The sequence below is a fragment of the Diabrotica virgifera genome, chromosome 5 (assembly GCF_917563875.1).
Source record: "Diabrotica virgifera virgifera chromosome 5, PGI_DIABVI_V3a".
Classification (NCBI taxonomy): Eukaryota; Metazoa; Arthropoda; class Insecta; order Coleoptera; family Chrysomelidae; genus Diabrotica; species Diabrotica virgifera.
In genome coordinates this window covers 69564752-69583647 of record NC_065447.1, presented here as the reverse complement: position 1 = coordinate 69583647, position 18896 = coordinate 69564752, and the positions used below count along the sequence as shown (strand labels likewise).

The 18896-nt window shown below is 32.5% G+C and overlaps 1 protein-coding gene across 1 annotated transcript in view; it reads right to left on the bottom strand.

Annotated features, from left to right (window-relative positions):
• Positions 1-18896, bottom strand: part of LOC114329245 (uncharacterized) — a 499354-nt gene that overhangs the window by 99265 nt on the left and 381193 nt on the right. Inside the window, exon 3 of the mRNA XM_050650123.1 lies at positions 15952-16087. Coding sequence (XP_050506080.1) covers positions 15952-16087 — 136 coding nt within the window. The remainder of the gene's footprint in view (positions 1-15951; positions 16088-18896) is intronic.

The window sequence follows — 18896 nt, the reverse complement described above, 5'->3', positions numbered from 1 at the left end:
ATAAGTAGATCATGACGTAACTAAGTAAAATCTCTAGAGGCGGAACGCTGCGTGGCCGACAAAGGGGTGGGGGTAGGGGTGAATATAAAAAATATAAAGGGTTTCTTTGCGACGTATAGTGGACCAAAATTTGGGAATAAGTAGATCATGACACTACTAAGTAAAATCCCCAGAGCCGGAAACCAGAGTTGGGGTTGAGGGTAATTATAAGGGGTCAAATTCGCCGTTTTTATTATTTTTTTCTGTGACGCTTATGATCGAGAGGGTGCACCAAAATTTGGGAATAAGTAGGCCATGACGTACCTAAGTAAAATCTCCAGGGGTGGCACGCTGCGTGGCCGACAAACGGGTGGGACAGGGGTGAATACAAAAAATATAAGGGGGTTTTTGCGACGTTCGTGATTGAGAGAGTGTACCAAAATTTGGGAATAAGTAGACCATGACATAACTAAGTAAAATCGTCAGAGCCGGAAACCAGAGTTGGGCATGAGGGTAGTTATAAGGGGCAAAATCGCCGTTTTTATTATTTTTTTTTGTGAAGCCCATGATCGAGATAGTGCACCAAAATTTGGGAATAAGTAGGTCATGAGGTAACTAAGTACAATCTCCAGGGGTGGAACGCTGCGTGGCCGATAAAGAGATGGGGGTAGGTGTGAATATAAAAAAATATAAGGGTTTTTTGCGACGTGCTAGATGGAGATAGTGCACCAAAATTTGAGGGGATGAGTTGGGGATGAGGGTAGTTTTAAGGGGTCAAAGTCGCAGTGTGTATTATTTTTTTTGTGACGCGGCACAACATTTGTCCCCCACGCAGCGTTCTGCCTCTGGAGATTTTATTTAGTAATGTCATGATCTACTTATTCCCAAATTTTGGTGCACTATCTGGATCACGAACGGTAAAAAACCCCCATATATTTTTATACTCACCCCTGCCTACCACCCCTTTGTACCCCAAGCAGCGTTCCGCCCCTGAAGATTTTACTTAGTTACGTCATTACCTACTTACTCCCAAATTTTGGTGCACTATCTCCATCATGAGCGCCACAAAAAAAATAATAAAAACCGCGACTTTTACCTACCCCTTATAACTACCCTCATCCGCCACTCTGGTTTCCGCCTCTAGGGATATTACTTAGTTATATTATGGTCTACTTATTCCCAAATTTTGGTGCACTATCTCAATCACGAACGTCGCAAAAAACCATTTACATTTTTTTATATGCACCCCTTCCCCACCCCTTTGTAGGCCCGCAGAGTTCCACTCCTGGAGATTTGCTCGTCATGACCTACTTATTCACAAATTTTGGCGCGCTATCTCGATCATGAGCGTCACAAAAAAAAATAATAAAAAAAGGAACTTTGACCCCTTACAACTACCTTCCTTCCCCACTCTGGTTTCCAGCTCTGGGGATTTTAATTATTTATGTCATGGTCTACTTATACCCAAATTTTGGTGCACTATCTCAATCACGAACGTCGCAAAAAACCCCTTATATTTTTTATATTCACCCCTACCCACACCCCCTTGTCGGCCACGCAGCGTTGAGCCCCTAGAGATGTTACTTAGGTACGTCATGACCTGCTTACACCCAAATTTTGGTGCACTATCTGGATCATGATCGTCATAAAAAAAAATAAAATCCGCGACTTTGACCCCTTTTAACTACCCTCGGCCCCAACTCTGGTTTCCGGCCGTTGGTGAAAGTCATGTACACAACTAATTCAACATATCCCCGTATAGTTTTTCCATATTACTTATCACGCACAAAATCCGCTTCTAGCTCTTAGACTAGAATGTATTCTCTGGTTACAGATTATTACGACTGTTTGTGTTTACAATTGTAGATCTTCTCTGTGTCAAAATAAATAAAACTGCCGGGATGCCAAATATTAGTTTTATTAAAACACATTGTTTTTATGTTTTAAGGCAACAGATGACTTTAGAAAAAAAATTACATATAAGAAAGTTTTCTTTTAAATGGTGCATTCTACTCATACCATTAAAGATGGCACTATTTTCCGGTACACCCTATATACTAGGGTGGAACGAAAAATTGGAAGTCATTTTTTTATTTAGCTAGTGCGAAAAAGTTGCGTTTTGATGTAGAATAAAACTGTAAGAAATCTTTTTTGTATTGGACCCTACCTTCAGGTTCCAAATTAAATTTAAATCTTTGGAATAACAAAAAAAATTTAAACATTTATTTTTTATCAGTTCTTTGAATTTAAATAATTATTTTATGATGCAGTATACATGTTATGATTGGTAGTCTGATTTTGTGTTAAAAACGGCATAATATTCCTAGACTGCAACCTTGAACGAATAAAGCAATCCCTTGATTCTGGTCCACAAACAACAGCTGATGCTTCAGTTACTTGATTCCCAAAATCAATCATATCTCTTACATCTTCATTGGAAACATATTTTAGCAAAGGAGGAGCCGTAATGCTGCATTCAAAAAAAGAAATTAAGTCAATATAATCTGCAGCAGCGAAATTTCATGGTGGTATTTTGAATCACCGGATCTTTGGATAACGGCATCGACAATTGCACGCTGTCGTCTTATTTTCATCCTATCGATTACTTTCGATTTATCAGTCACAGTCATAACTCCCATATCTTTTAAGACCGCTGATGCTATAATTGCAGCAGAACGATCGGATACCCCGGTTCTGTCGCACGCCGAAGCTATACTTGGCAAGCAAATCCGCATTTGTGACGTAGATGGTTGGACTGTAATTGTTGACAAAGGAGCAACGAATTCTTCTTCATGATCATCTGCATCAGAAGAATTTGAGTCAGACTAGCTGCTATCTATAGAACGATTAGAGGAATCAACGGTAGATGCTTTAAGAACAATTTCGTCATTATGTTTTTGAGATCAATCACCTATTTTGTATTTGCTGTTTTTTCTATAAATAATAAACGTTTGCTATAGAAAAAGACAGCAAATACAAAATCAGTTATTGATGTGATCGTTCATGGGTATTATTTCATTTTTCCGACTGTAATTTGATATACTAGCGTCGGCGTCGCTTGGAACAGCTTGGAACTTCATACTTTATCAAGCTTCAATGGCATTATGAAATCTGCAAACATTACTTTTCAATCCTAAAGACGACTTTGGATCACAGCCATATCGATTTTTTCGACAAAAATAATTTTTTTGTTTTTTCAAATCCAATATGAAACCTCAAGGTTTCTTTTTATTTCAAAATGCTATCGCGCCGCGCTCCGTTTGTTTTCATCACCTGACACAACTTTTAAACGATAGCCACAAGAATTATTATTTTCTTTTATTTTTTTGACCTATTTCGTTCCAACCTACTGTATACTTATGGGTTTTAGTACGTTCTATGCCCTCTACCGAGTCATAATCACTTATGTATTCTCTGTCGATGCAATGATTTACGTTTGAGTCTCGGTTAAGTCAATATCTCGCAGGAAGTTACCACAACAATATCATTGATGCAGGGTTGCTACTGCTTTCACCATTATTATGATGTGCTTTGTGGATGGTCAGTTAATTTTAGGCATTTAATACATAACACACATCAAGTAGGCTATTGATTATGTATTTTAGAAAGGAATTACAACGTTAACGGGGTTTTATTGTTTCATATAGTCAATGGACTTCTAAATATGAAAAACCGCGGAGGGCTACCATTTAAAGTGGTACGTTTTTGAGAAAGGGGTGAATTAGTCCCTAGGCATAGGGCGAATTAGGGTGAGTTCTATGCACTTTTGGTACAAACACGTCTACAGGAAAGTTGTTCTAGGTTAAATTTACCATCGAAATATCACATTTTAAAGTCAAAAGTACTTTTTTACAAAAATATATTCAAAAGAAAAGCAAGAAAAAAACACGAAATATAGCAATCTTGTTTTTTGCCCCACAACTTTTTTCCACGGGGATATAGGTATAGGCATTGCTTCAGTGAAAAATAATTTTCATCCTTACTCTTTAAAATGACGTTTGGTAGAAATCTTTAGAATATAATAGTTTCCAAAATATGATTTTCCAAATTTCGCCGCTCACAGCATTTTTGGGCCATTTTCCCCATTATTTCACAAACATTATTCTGTAACTTTTCTCTACGTAGTTTAAAATGGTCTATTGTAGAAGGTTGTATAATTATTTTTAAGCAATATACATATAGTTTTTCAAAATTTTATACATTTAATGATTTTTTTTATATTTCACGATTAAGTATTTTCTATGGGAAATAAGCTTAATATAAATAGAAAATACTTAATTATAAAAATGCCACAAGGAAATAGCTTCAGAACAACATTTCATGATTATTTTTAAATTTCTCATTATAACTTTTTTTATTGTTTATTTAGGTATATACATTGTGCAATAAAAAAAGAAAGCTTATTTTCTTTATTTTGAAATGATGTATTGTAAGAAATTCTGGAACTATCCTTAAACAAGATATGCTTTTACAAAGTGTGACATATACACATGCAATAGGTCCCACTAAGTTGGAACCATATGGAAAACTTTTTTATTATTAACTTTATGAAAAAAAATTATTGTTTATAAAATGCTCTACATAGTCTAAAACCTAAGATGCAATCATCAGATATAAAATTTTATTAATAGTGTACGAGGTATGTTAAAAAATATGAAGTTCGCTGAAGAGTAAAGTACCTTTATATTTCACAATATCGAAAAGTGTTATTAAGAAAAGTTATTTGGAATTAAAAATTATATTATAATTTGGAATTATATTCTTCTAATTAAAAAAAAAACAAAAAAAATTAAAAGTTTTCTCACATTACGGATACCCTTGTTATCCTACTGATATCTTGTTTAAAAATAGTCCTAGAATTTTTTGCTATACACCATTTTAAAGTAAAGAAACTAAGCTTTTTTATTCCACAATGCATATACCTAAATGTAGAAGAAAAAAAATCGTAATGAGGAATTTAAAAAATAATCCTAAAAAATATCAAAAATCATTAAAAGTAGGTATAAAATCTTGAAAAAGCATAACTTGCTTAAAAATAGTCGTATAACCCTATACAATAGACAATTTTAAAGGTAATTGACTTCTTTTTCTACTAAATTTACCATTGTATACACCTAGAAATGCGTAGAACAAGGTTACAGAACAATGTTTGCGAAATAATGGGGAAAATGTCCCAAAAATGCTGTGAGCGGCAAAATTTTAAAAATGCTGTTTCAGAAACTGTAAATCCTAGAGTTTTCTACCAAACATCGTTTTACAGAGGAAGGACGAAATTATTTTTCGCTGAAGCAATTCCTATACCTAAATCACCGTGGAAAAATGTTATACGTAAGTAGGCAAATTTTACACTTTACCAATTTGCATAAAACAATAATTGTTTTTTGGAAGCTGTATAACAGAGAATATTTTTTTGCATCATTTTTTTAATTCAAAGAACGAGACATGAAATTACTAAGCATAAACTTTAATTTTCATTGTGTGAGTCGATTTTTTTCTCGCAAGGGTAGTTTGTACCTAGGTTGGTAATAAAAACACAATATTGAACTAGTACGACATAATAAATAGTATTTTTCTGCTCTATGTCTTATTATGTATAAGTTTTTAGTTTGTGAAAACTGTCATTATAGATAGAAGTGCATGAAGGGTTTAAAGTGTGCGTGAAGTAACAATGTATTTTAAATAGGATTTAGTTTTTCTCACACTTTCAATGGGTTTTTTGGCACATTTTCATATAATTAAATATCCTTAATTTTCGCGTTGTCATGGTGATGACAATATGAGCAATGACTTACAACAAAATTTTTGACAATTTTGTGGTTTGAAAGTAGTTAGGATTTTTAAATGTCAAAGTTCTAAAAATTGTATAATTTGTTTGTTTTTTTATTTGTTTATCGTAGATAAAATATTGTATGAAACTGTGCGTGAAGTACTTTTTGCTAACTTACGCGATGTATAGCACTCGCTCCGTTGTCGCTCATGCTCTAAAAATCGCGTGCGTTCGCAAAAAGCATACTTCACGAACTGTTTCATAAATAACTATTTTCTATTCTCATACTATAATATATCAATTATGATGTAACTACCTGTATCATAATGAACTTCATTATCATACAGATTTTCATCAAGATACAGATTTTTAACAAATAGAATCGCGATAAAGGTGGTACACGTGCAGTGACCAATGGCAAGTCAAAAACATACGCTTTGACAGTTCTCAATATGTAAACAAACTGTCAAACTGACAACCTACTTAATTTGTTTGTGTTATAAAATTAATAAATTTGAATATATTTTTTGTTGTAAATGATCATAGAAAAAATAGTGTGTACAACTTGCATTTAATTATCATTATGAAGCACGTACTCTATACGAAACTCGCCGCATACGCCTCGTTTCGTATCCCTCATACTCGCTTCATAATGACCATCATAAAATGCTCGTTGCATATTATACTATTTTCGCTTCAATTTGCCCCTCCTTACCCTAATGTTTGTATTTTTATAAACTGTTTTTCCCATTGTTAGAAACGATAGCACAGACAAATATTTGTTCTAATTTAAATATTTATTGAAATTAAACTGCAGATTATTCACGTAAAATAAATTTTATGTAGATTGTCATGATGTTTTCAAATAAAATTTTAAATTTATATTCATAATAAAATGTATATCATTATATTATTATGATTAAATATATTATGTCTGTATATGTAGATAGATATATATTATAGATATTGATAGAGTTTATTATGAAATTTATAATTAGACACAAATTATCTCTTTTTGTATGAAATACCATTTATTAGGACGAAAAGAGTAAAAATAATTTTTTAAATAATCTCTAGCACATACCCATAGTTTCAAAAGTAATGCATATCCCCTCGTATTCACGATTGTTGCACCTTTATAAATTCGTATCCTAATTACATATTATTTAATAAGCCTTTTTCATAAATATAAGACACAAATTTTTTTGTTTTTTATTTTATTTAAATTCACATTTCATTATCAGGTTTTGCCAAGGGGCAAATATTTGAAAAATTTATTCTGGTAAAATTTGTTAAAGCGTTATTTATAATTACGTATTTTTTATGGGAAATAAGCCACAATTTTACTAAAAAATGAATTTATTAACGTTTCGAAGCCCAAATCGGGTTTCGTTGTCAAAATACAAAATACTATTAAAATAAAACAAACATGTTGTTGCTAAGTAAAAAAATTCTTCTAATAATTTATTTAATATTAATTATTATAGTTATTTATAATGATTTGTAATTTAAGTTCTGAGTTGAACCGTGCAAGAATTATCATTTTAGTTGAAGAAGGCTATTCACAGCTGTTTGTGGCGGAAAGTGGGTGTTTCTCAAAGTGATGTTTCAAGAATATGGCGTAGGTTTTTGTAGACAAATTTGGTACAGAATAGAGCACGTTCTGGTAGATCCCGAGTTACAAATAAGCAATAGAATAGATATAATATATTACCGGCCAAACCCGATTTCAGTTTGTCCTAGGCCATTCTAGTTTATCCTGATATAAATACACACACTTCAGGCCACACTAGTTTGGCCTAGGCCAAACTAGATAATCCTGATATAATAAAGACTCACACTTCAGGATAAACTAGTACGGCCTAGTCTAAACCAATTTAGCAGAGTCGAAATTAATTAAGCGAATATGTAGGGACTTTTACATGCGGAGAATTCCCAAATCACGTCCTAACGGGGATGGCAAAAAAATTATACATCGATATATTGTATCATATTATGATACATCCAATGAAGATATTGATACATGCTATAAATCAATATATTCTTGTATAATTAAATAATATCAAAAATAATATAATTTATTTAATAAAAGGATGAGATTTTCTCCAAAAATTAAAAGAAAAGATACACTTACGAATAAAATCTAGTACGAATTAATATTGTTTTTACCAATTTTGAAAAAATGTGAAAACGTTGAATTATCCACGTCCGTCTGTCCGTCCGTCTGTCTGTCTGTCCGTGAACTCAACTCCTCCGTCATTATACCAGGTAGAATGACAAATGTGGTGTCAAATGAAAGCTTATAATCCAAAGATTGTACTAAATGTGAGAAATTTGACATAGGCTGTCTGTCCTTCTGTCCGTCCGACCGCGAATATAACTCCTCTGTCACTATAACAGGTAGAATGACAAGTGAGGGATCAAATGAAAGCTTACATTCCAACGATGGTACTAAAGGTGAGAAATTTGACCTAGGCTGTCTGTCCGTCCGACCGCGAATATAACTCATCCGTCACTATACCAGGTACAATGACAAATGAGGTGTCCAACGAAAGCTTATAACATAGTACTGTATTCTGTTTGTCGCCATCTCTGAGGTCTCTATCTATCATAGCATTTCCTATGTAAGTTTTCCATTTCACAGCAGGTCTTCCTCTCCATCTTCCTCCCCGCAGATCCCAGTCCAGTAATCTTTTCGGCCGCCTGTGCTCCGGCATTATTTGTACATGCCCGTACCATTTCGGGGCTCTACTTTTACTACCACAACTTTTTTGTAATTGAGCATTCTACTCCTATTCTGTTTCATATTTCCTCTGTTCTTATTCTATCCCACCTGGTGATTTGTAGACACATTCTCATAAACTCCAATTCAATTGTTCGTATTTTTTTTAGTATTATTGTTGTCACTGGTCATTCTTCCGCTCTTGTAGGGTAATATTCAGCACTATGCCCTGCAAAGTCCTTTTTTGATTTCTTTAGTTAGAGTGTTCTTCCATATCAGTCCATGGAGTGATATCTTTCATACAAGTGCCATCTCGGTTTATCATTTACCCTAAATACTTAAAAGTCTTACAACTCCCAATAGTGTCTTCTAAACTTACGTTTAAATCAGCAACCGATCTGTAATCAATTACTTTCGACTAGATTAAATTGGTTTAGACTAGACTAAACTAGTTTATCCTGATATAAAAACATACACTTCAGGATAAACTAGTTTGGCCTAGGCCAAACTAGTTTGGCCTGAAGTGCGTGTATTTATATCAGGATAAACTAGTTTGGCCTAGGAAAAACCAGTTTGGCCTACGCCCGATAGCACAAACTAGTTTAGCCTAGGCCACACTAGTTTATCCTAACGCGCTGAGGACAAACTAGTTTCGCCTAGGCCAAACTAGTTTGTCCTCAAATCGGGTTTGGCCGGTAACAGATATATCAGAATCTTAAAAATTTTTCTATGCCTGTACCAGCCCTCCAAAGAGACTTAAGACATGCTACAGGAATATCGTTGGATACAATAAGAAGACGAATTTTAAAGTCAGGTTTAAGGAGTCGTCGACCAATAGAAGTTCCTCAGCTACAACCTAGACATGATTTGCACTGCCTCCAGTGGGCCCAAGAATACATACAGCTCTCTCAAGTAGTTTGGAATTTTTTGCTTTTTGGTGAAATTGGTGGTTATTGACGGGAATCTTACAAAAAGTACAACTCACGGATTTTGGAACCTCATGTGAGATTATGGCTAGAAGCTGTGGGTGTAAGTAAATGTTGTATGTATCGATGATAACGCCCGACCACATACGACTCAAGCGGTCAAAGACTATTTTGAGATAGAAGGTATTCGCCATTTGGAGAGGCCTGCGACATATCCAGATATGAACCCCATTTGAACATGCATGGGATGTGCTCCACAGACCTGTTCATGCCTGAAAGAATCCTCCTAGAGCACATCATCAACTCACAATTGCCTGTAGAGAAGAATGGAAGAATATGCCACATGAAATGATTGATCGACTTGTTAATTAGAGCTCGATTTCAGGCTGGCATTGCCCATAATGAAAATATACGATATTAAAATTTTTAAAAACATTTTAATTAGAAGAAAATTTTTAGTTTTTAATTTTTTATTTATAAAAAACACAGCCTCTGTTTAAGCTATTGATTATGTACTTTAGAAAAAAACTACAACGTTAATGGGGTTTTATTTTTCATATAGTCAATTGACCTCCAAATATAAAAAAAACCGCGGCGTGCTACCATTTAAAGGTGTTTTTTTTTTGAGAAATGGGTGAATTAGTCCCTAGACACAGGGCGAACTAATTAGGGTGAGTTCTATCCACTTTTGGTGCAAACACGCCTACAGGAAAATTATTCTAGGTTAAATTTACTACCGAAACATCATATGTTAAAGTCAAAAGTATTTTTTTTGCAAAAATATATTTAAAAGAAAAGCAAGAAAAAAACACGAAAGATATCAATTTTGTTCCTTGCCCCATAACTTTTTCCACGGAAACATAGGTGTAGGCATTGCCTCACAGAAAAAAACTTTTGTCTTTCCTCTTTAAAAAAATGACGTTCGGTAGAAATCTCTATGATTTAAAAAACTCAAACATGAAGTAAAAACCACTTCTATGTAATTGGTATATTTATTAAAAATTGTAAAAATCCCAATGGATTGAAAAGATGTGACCAATTCAGAACGTTTTCGGACCTATCAGTCCATCATCAGTGAATCTAATGTACACTAAGCGCCAAAATTAACGCGCCACCTTAAAAATGGGACATTTTTAATGTCTCCTATTTCGTAAACCTGTTGTCTGATTTTAGTGATTTTTTTAATATGTTATAGCTTTATTCTTCAAGCATATCGATGTAATAATATTGTTGCTAAACAGATAAGTGTCATTGTATACCGGGAGTAATAATAATAGTGTGTTTTTTCCTCAAAGTTTGGAACACCCTGTGGAATATTCTAGCGTATATAAAATATTGAAATTACAACTCAACTGCAACCTTAGGCTATTTTAACATTTTGCTTTTTGATTCATTCGCTTATGTTGGATAATAAAAAAGTTAGGTACTTTAATAACTAGCAACGTTCTTCATCAATACAGTGTGTTTCTAAATAAGTGTGTTTCTAAATATAGGGTGTTTCTAAATAAGTGCGACAAACTTTAAGGAATATTCTGCATAAAAAAATAATTACCGTTTGTTTTAAAAACATACGTCCGCAAATGCTTCGTTTCCGAGATACGGGATGTTGAATTTTTTCTTACAAACTGACGGTTTATTTATTGCTCTAAAACCGGTTGCGACATGCAAATGAAATTTGGTAGGTTTTAAGAGGTAGGTAGTTATTGCGCATTTTCTGGCATACAATTTAGAATTTTATATTCACCATTGGCGTGCATACGGGTAATATGATCGGGTAATATGACCCGTATGCACGCCAATGGTGAATATAAAATTCTTAATTGTATGCCAAAAATGCGCAATAACTACGTCTTAAAACCTACCAAATTTCATTTGCATATCTCAACCGGTTTTAGAGCAATAAATAAATCGTCAGTTTGTAAGAAAAAATTCAACATCCCGTATCGCGGAAACGAAGCATTTGTGGGCATATGTTTATAACGCAAACGGTCATTATTTTTTCATGCAGAATTACCCCTTAAAGTTTGTCGCACTTATTTAGAAACACCCTGTATTGATGAAGAACGTTGCTAGTTATTAAAGTGCCTAACTTTTTTATTATTCAACATAAGCGAATGAGTCAAAAAGCAAAATGTTAAAATAGCCTAAGGTTGCAGTAGAGTTGTAATTTCAATATTTTATATTCGCTAGAATATTCCACAGAGTGTTCCAAACTTTGAGGAAAAAACACACTATTATTGTTACACCCAGTATACAATGACACTTATCTGTTTAGCAACAATATTACTCTATCGATATTCTTGAAGAGTAAAGCTATAACATATTTAAAAAAATCACTAAAATCGGACCACAGGTTCAGGAAATATGAGACATTAAAAATGTCCCATTTTTAAGGTGGTGCGTTAATTTTGGCCCTTAGTGTTGAATAAGTAATCCCACTAATAAAATTGAAAGATGGTTGAAATTTTGAAAGTTAAGAGTAAACAGTAGCGATCAATAGGTAGCAAAAACGCGTTCCAAGATTGCGGCTGTAATTTTGAATATTTTTTCGAGATATTTGGCACGCGTATTCGTAATATAATAAAGAATGGCGGTACAGAGCCCAATTTGAAAAATATATTAATATGTGGAACTTACTCTGTAATTAAATACAATATTAAAAAACGAGCCTGTACCGCCATTAAGAACATAAGAATACACTTTCTTCAAATAAACTTTTTTATCCGATGCATAGATTTTGTCATTTTGGAACTACTAATGAAATAAAAAAATTTAGTAGTTCCAAAATGACACAAAATCTAGGAATCGGATAAAAAAGTTTATTTGAAGAAAGTGAATTTTTTGTTCTTTTTAATGGCGGTACAGGCTCGTTTTTATAATATTATACTTAATTACAGAGTAATTTCCACATATTAATATATTTTTCAAATTGGGCTCTGTACCGCCATTCTTTATTATATTACGAATACGTGTGCCAAATATCTCGAGAAAATATTCAAAATTACAGCCGCAATCTTGGAACGCGTTTATTATACCTGTTGATCGCTACTGTATCACCTTAAAAAAATGTGGTTATGATTACTTACTCGAATACTTGCTAAATAGCCCCAGAACCAAACAATGGTGGAAATTATAATTCAATCTACATTATGTTGTAGTGATATTGAACAGGCTAACCGCCGATGTTAAAAAATATAACCTCTGGGACATGGTGAAACTCTACCAGGAAACTTAATCAACCATCTTAGGCCAACGTTGACTACCAGGTGTCAAAAGTTTGTAAGGAACTTTTTGGAGTGACATTGACAGTAGAGAAGAACGTAGTCGATTTTAAAAAGTTTTAACAAAAGGTCATGATCCAAAACAATGATAATATTATGATAAAGATTTTAATATCTGAAAATGTCTAACATTTAAATCTATTGTTTTTTAAAAAGAAAATTGTGTTTTAGAATTTTTTTTTATTGTAGAATATAAAATTATTTTATTTTGACTGTTTGAAAGGAGAAAGAATCAATTTTATATTGGAATGCTATTATACAAAGGAATGGCCATGTTTGCAAAATTGCTTATATGTATATTGTATTGGTGGTTGTATATGTAAAAGGGAAATTATTTTTGTTTAAAATTAAATAAAATAATTTTCCCTTTACGTATACAATTACCAATACAATATACATATAAACAAATTTGCCAACATGGCAATTCCTTTGTATAATAGCATTCCAATTTAAAATTTATTCTTTCTCCTCTCCCACCATCATTGGTTTTACCTTTTTGTTTATCATTATTAATAGCAGCTGATACTTCCTTTTTAATCAATTTGATCAGTTTAATTTTATAGTAGACCCCCTCCGTGGCTCAGTGGTAAGAGCACCTGCCTTTGGATCGAAAAAATCCGGAAGGTTGTGGGTTCGAATCTAACCAGGATCGGAAATTTTTCATTTATTATAAATTAATAAATGAATATAGTTTCTGTCCTTGTGGGATCGGTACTCACCGGAGGGACCGCAGACGTTCGGATACAATTAGCGTCTCTTTGCAAAGACAATGACGTCGACTTTGCAAAGTGACAAGACACTTACTCAACACACACACACTACACATGACACAAGGTACCTAACTGTTCAAAATTACCGTACCTACCATGCCAATGGCCATTAGTTGTCGAGGCATTAGCTAAATAAAAAAAAATTATAGTAAACAGTCAAAATAAAATAATTTTATATTTTAAAATCAAAAAAATTTTTTTGTAAAACACAATTTTCTTTTCAAAAAACAATAGATTTAAATGTTAGACATTTTCGGATATTAAAATCTTTATCATAATATTATTATTGTTTTGGATCATGACCTTTTGTTAAAACCTTCGACTTGAAAATCGACTACCTTTTTCTCTACTGTCAATGTCACTCTAAACAATTCCTTACAAACTTTTGACACTTGGTAGTCAACGTTGGCTAAGATGGTTGATTAAGTTTCCTGGTAGAGTTTCACCATGTTCCCGGAGGTTATATCTTTTAACATCGGCGTTTAGCCTGTTCACTATCACTACAACATAATGTAGATTGAATTATAATTTTAACCATTGTTTGGTTCTACGGCTATTTAGCAAGTATTCGAGTAAGTAATCATAACCACATTTTTTTAACTTTCAAAATTTCAACCATCTTTCAATTTTATTAGTGGGATTACTTAATCTATTTTAGACTCACTGATGATGGACTGATAGGTCCGAAAACGTTCTGAATTGGACGCATTTTTTCAATCCCTTGGGATTTTTAAAATTTTTAGTAAATATACCAATTACATAGAAGTGGTTTTTACTTCATGTTTGAGTTTTTTAACTATATGGTATACAGCCAACCTAGGGAACTACCCTTTTTAGTCTCTATGATTTATTGTTTTCAAAATATGATTTTTTAAACTTCGCCACTCACGGCGATTTTGATCATTTTCCTTGTTACTTATCAAACATTGTTCTGTAACTTTTTTCTACGTAGCTTTAGGTATAATCAATGTTACATTTGATAGAAAGAAAAGTCATTACCTTTAAATAGTCTATTGAAAAAGGCTGTACGGCTATTTTAGAGCAAGATATTATGGTTTTTCAAAGTTTGATACTTTTAATGATTTTTGATAAATTTTATGATTACATATTTTTAAATTTCTCATTTTAACTTTTTTCATTGTATATTTAGGTAGGTATATACATTGTACAATAAAAAAAGCATATTTTCTTTGCTTTAAAATGGTGTATTGCAAAAAGTTATACGACTATTTTTAGACAAGACGTGCCTTCTTTCAAAACGTGCCATATGGAAAACTTTTTTTATTATTAACTTTATGAAAAAAAAATGTTTTTTATAAAAGTATCTGCATAGTCTAAAACCTAAGACGCAATCATCAGAAATAAAATTTTATCAATAGTGTAGGAGATATCTTAAAAAATATAAATTTCGCTCAAGAGTAAAGTACCTTTATATTTAGCAATATCGAAAAGTGTGATAAAGGAAAGTTATTTGAAATTAAAAATTGCTGTAATAAAAAAATGTTATAATATGCAATTGTGTTCTTCTAATTGAAAAAAAAAATTAAATTTCTCTCACATTACGGATACACTGGGATATCTTGCGGATATCTTGTTTAAAAATAGTCCTAGAATTTTTTGCAATACAGCATTGTAAAGTTAAGAAAATAAGATATTTTTATTCTACAACTTATATACCTAAATGTACAAGAAAAAGAGTCATGATGAGAAATTTTAAAAATAATCATTAAAAATATCAAAAATCATTAAAATATAAAACCTTGGAAAGGCACAACATAGCCGTATAGTCTTACACAATAGACCTTTTTAAAGGTAATTGACTTCTCTTTCTAATAAATGTACCATTACGTGTAGCTAGATATTCGTAGAAAACGTTACAGAACAATGTTCGAGAAGTAACAAGGACAATGGTCCAAAATCGCTGTGGGTGGCGAACTTTGAAAAAATAATATTTTGGGAACTATAAACCATAGAGACTTCTACCAAACGTCATTTTAAAGAAGAGGGATGGAAATTTTTTTTCTTCTATGGGGCAATACCTACACCTATGTCCCCATTGAAAAAAGTTATATGGCAAAAAACAAAATTGCAGTCTTTCGTGTTTTTTTTTTCTTGCTTTTCTTTTGAATATAAAAAAATATTTTTGACATTAAAATGTGATACTTAGATAGTATATTTAACCTGGAACATTTTTCCAGTTGACGTGTTCGTACCAAAAGTGCATAGAACGCACCCTAATTCACCCGGTACCCAGGAACTAATTCACCCCTTTCTTAAAAACGCACTCATTTAAATGGTAGCACTCCGCGGTTTTTTAAATTTAGTGGTCCATTGACCACATATTATGAGACAATAAAATCCCGTGAACGTTGTAGTTTATTTTAGCTCTCTTATTTTGACCATAATCATTAGTCTAATAATTAGATACAAATACGTATCATTTTGAAATAATCCATAGCAAATAAATTGATTTTACCCAAAAAATGGTGTTGACAACTTCACTTACCCACGACAAGCAGTCTTGCCACTCTAATTTCAGTGTGGAATAATGGAGCGTCAGCGCTAACTTCGCATTTAAATTCACCTGACGTATCCCTTTCAACTGACATGAGAGTTACTACACTTGAGTTGGATTTCCAGATCTGCAAGGAAATATTGAGCTTTAGCATTTTATGTATGTAAGTTTTGTACGTCAGCAAATTTTATACAAATACACATGCATTTTACAACTACATTATATTTTTAGTAGTTTAGGACATAGGTATAGTTTTTCGATGTTTTGATAATAATAGTTAGGTATTTATTACAAAAGGGATAAAAATAGCAGATTTTATCGTAATACATAAAAGTTAAGTCCTGATGCATGGTAGGAGGGATGTAATCATGAGAGCGCTAAAATCTGCATTTTGCCCCGTTTATACACAATATACAATATACAATAATACAATAACTCACGAGAAATACCTCTTCTTCTTCTTCTTCTTCTTCTTCGTTTTCTTCTTCTTCTTCTTCTTCTTCGTGCGACTATGATTACTCCTGTTTGTCTGTTTCTTATTCTGCTTCAGTGGTTGTTGACTGTACATAGTCTTTCCACATTTTCGGCGGCCTTCCAACGGGTCGTCTGCTATACTGCCGTGCTAGGCCCAAAGGGGGTAACTAACATTTGAAAAAATGGTGGCAAAATCGATTTCAAAATTGAATGCTACAATTTTGCCCTTTAGGGATTTATGGACTAGCTAATAGATTTAATGCATGGATATATGCCCCAGTTTATTAAGGGAACCATTAATTATATTTTAAAACAAAGTTTTATATAAAAAGAGGTAAGTACCGCTAAAACGTTTTATCAAAACTTACTATAATACTAAGCCTATTAGCGGTATGTGGTTTACAGTTGTGATTGATATGAAATAAAAAGCTTTTCTGTGTATTAAAGTTTATTAAATTGAAAGAATTAAAGTACTATTAAATGTTATTATTTTGTTGAGCCACGATATGACAACAACAAATTGACAATAGTTAGTTGTCGTTATATCTGTTTTCTTTCAAGAGTCAATAAATACATATTGGTTCATTAATAATAATATTTCATTTGTGATTCAATATAGACAATTAAATAGACAACCGAACAACACACCTTGTGTCTGGTACATACCGAAAAAACTATTTAGTATTACAATGGTATTACCTCATAATTAGCATTTTTTATAAAATCTTTTATAGTGCGTCTAATAATTTAGGCGAAAATGTACTTATACTAGGAAAAAACAGAATCCCTTCAGATTGTTATCTGCTGATGTTAAGCGTTTTAAAGAATTCTTGAACTGTGAATGTGATTGTAAACCATACTTTTCACTTTCTATTTTCAGCTATTTATATTCTTAGCGACAAAGGTTCGCTATTTATTTACGACATGTTATTATAGAGCTTTAACATTTTTATGATAGCCGACACCTACCCTAATATTATTATGCATTGTTATATTATTGGGTATTTCACAATATCATATTGGGTATTAAAATACCATTACTTAATGTAATTAGGGCAAATTTTAACATTTTATTAGTTGTATTGTACAAACTAGTTATATGTTATGATTAAAATATGATCACATTGTCTTTTACCTATTTATAATAGCATTGTATAACTAGACTACTAGATATTGTCTAGTTAAACAATGATAATAGCTTGTATTTAAACAAAAAAAAATGCAATCAATGGAACTGCTAATCCCATGTACGACCAACAAAGGGTTAATTACAGAAAACTTTAAGTACGAAACAAACCTTGCGCCTGTACAGGCTGAACATAATTTTTTTTCACCTCTTGTAATTACTTTACAATAAATTGTCCTCTTTCTATAATATTGTCTTCAGTGGTTTCACCTAGTGTTTCACAACTCTTACTCGACTCTACTTGATTTTCTAAAAAAACAAAATATTGTAAGTCTCTTTTTCTAAAAAAGGTTGTGGACAGCGTGTGGATATATTATTAAGTTTTTAAAACCTAACAAAAAAAAGGAATATTTTTAAATGTGAAAATCTCTTACTGCCTAATTCAAGATATAAATCATCCACTTGGAGCAGAGTCATATTGTTTAGGACAACATAATTGGTTAATCCTTGAAACACTATAAACAAAAATGACAATATATTTCAATAGATATAATAATCTCGAAAAGTTCTCATCATCCTCGCTAATTATTTCTTTTACTAACACAACTGTTTTAACTAACACAATAATTTAACCTTGTGAAGTTAGGCCGAATTTACTTCGTAATACTAAGGCGATTTGGCGGTTTCTAAATGTAGGCGTAGCATTCTTTAAAGTAGATTAGCGGTAAGTGCAATATGCTAAGGTATATGGAAGGCAACTGTAGCAGATACCGTCAAAACGCCATAGTATTTAACATTTACCGCCAAACGGCTTAGTATTTTAACTGAAAAGTGTAGATACCGCTAACAAAATTGCAATTTTATTTAAAATATAATGCTTTTACAACTCCAAAGACTTTATAAATATATACTAAATACCCTATTCTACCTAAAAATACAAAAATCTCATTTTCGATAAAAAATCAGTTACCGCCTTTGGGCTTAGCACGGCAGTATACGGCTTGTTGTTTTTACAGATGTTCGGTAATGTAGTCCCAATCGGTTTACATATTCGTTCCAGTTTTTTTCTTGTTTTTATCCACCTGTTAATGTTTTGAATTTTGCATTGTTCGCATATACTTCTGTTGCTTTGTCTGTCTCTTAATGATATGCCCGCTATTTATCTTAATACTTTCATTTAGATATTGTTTATTTTTGTTCCTTCGTCTGTTCCCTACTGTTGTTTTGTATACTTTTATTTTGCTTTCCATGGTCAGATATTTGTTTCTCCATAAGGTTTCTCAACCTCTTACTCTTGCTGCTTTTACTGCGTGGCTTGTGGTCTCTGTTCCTATAT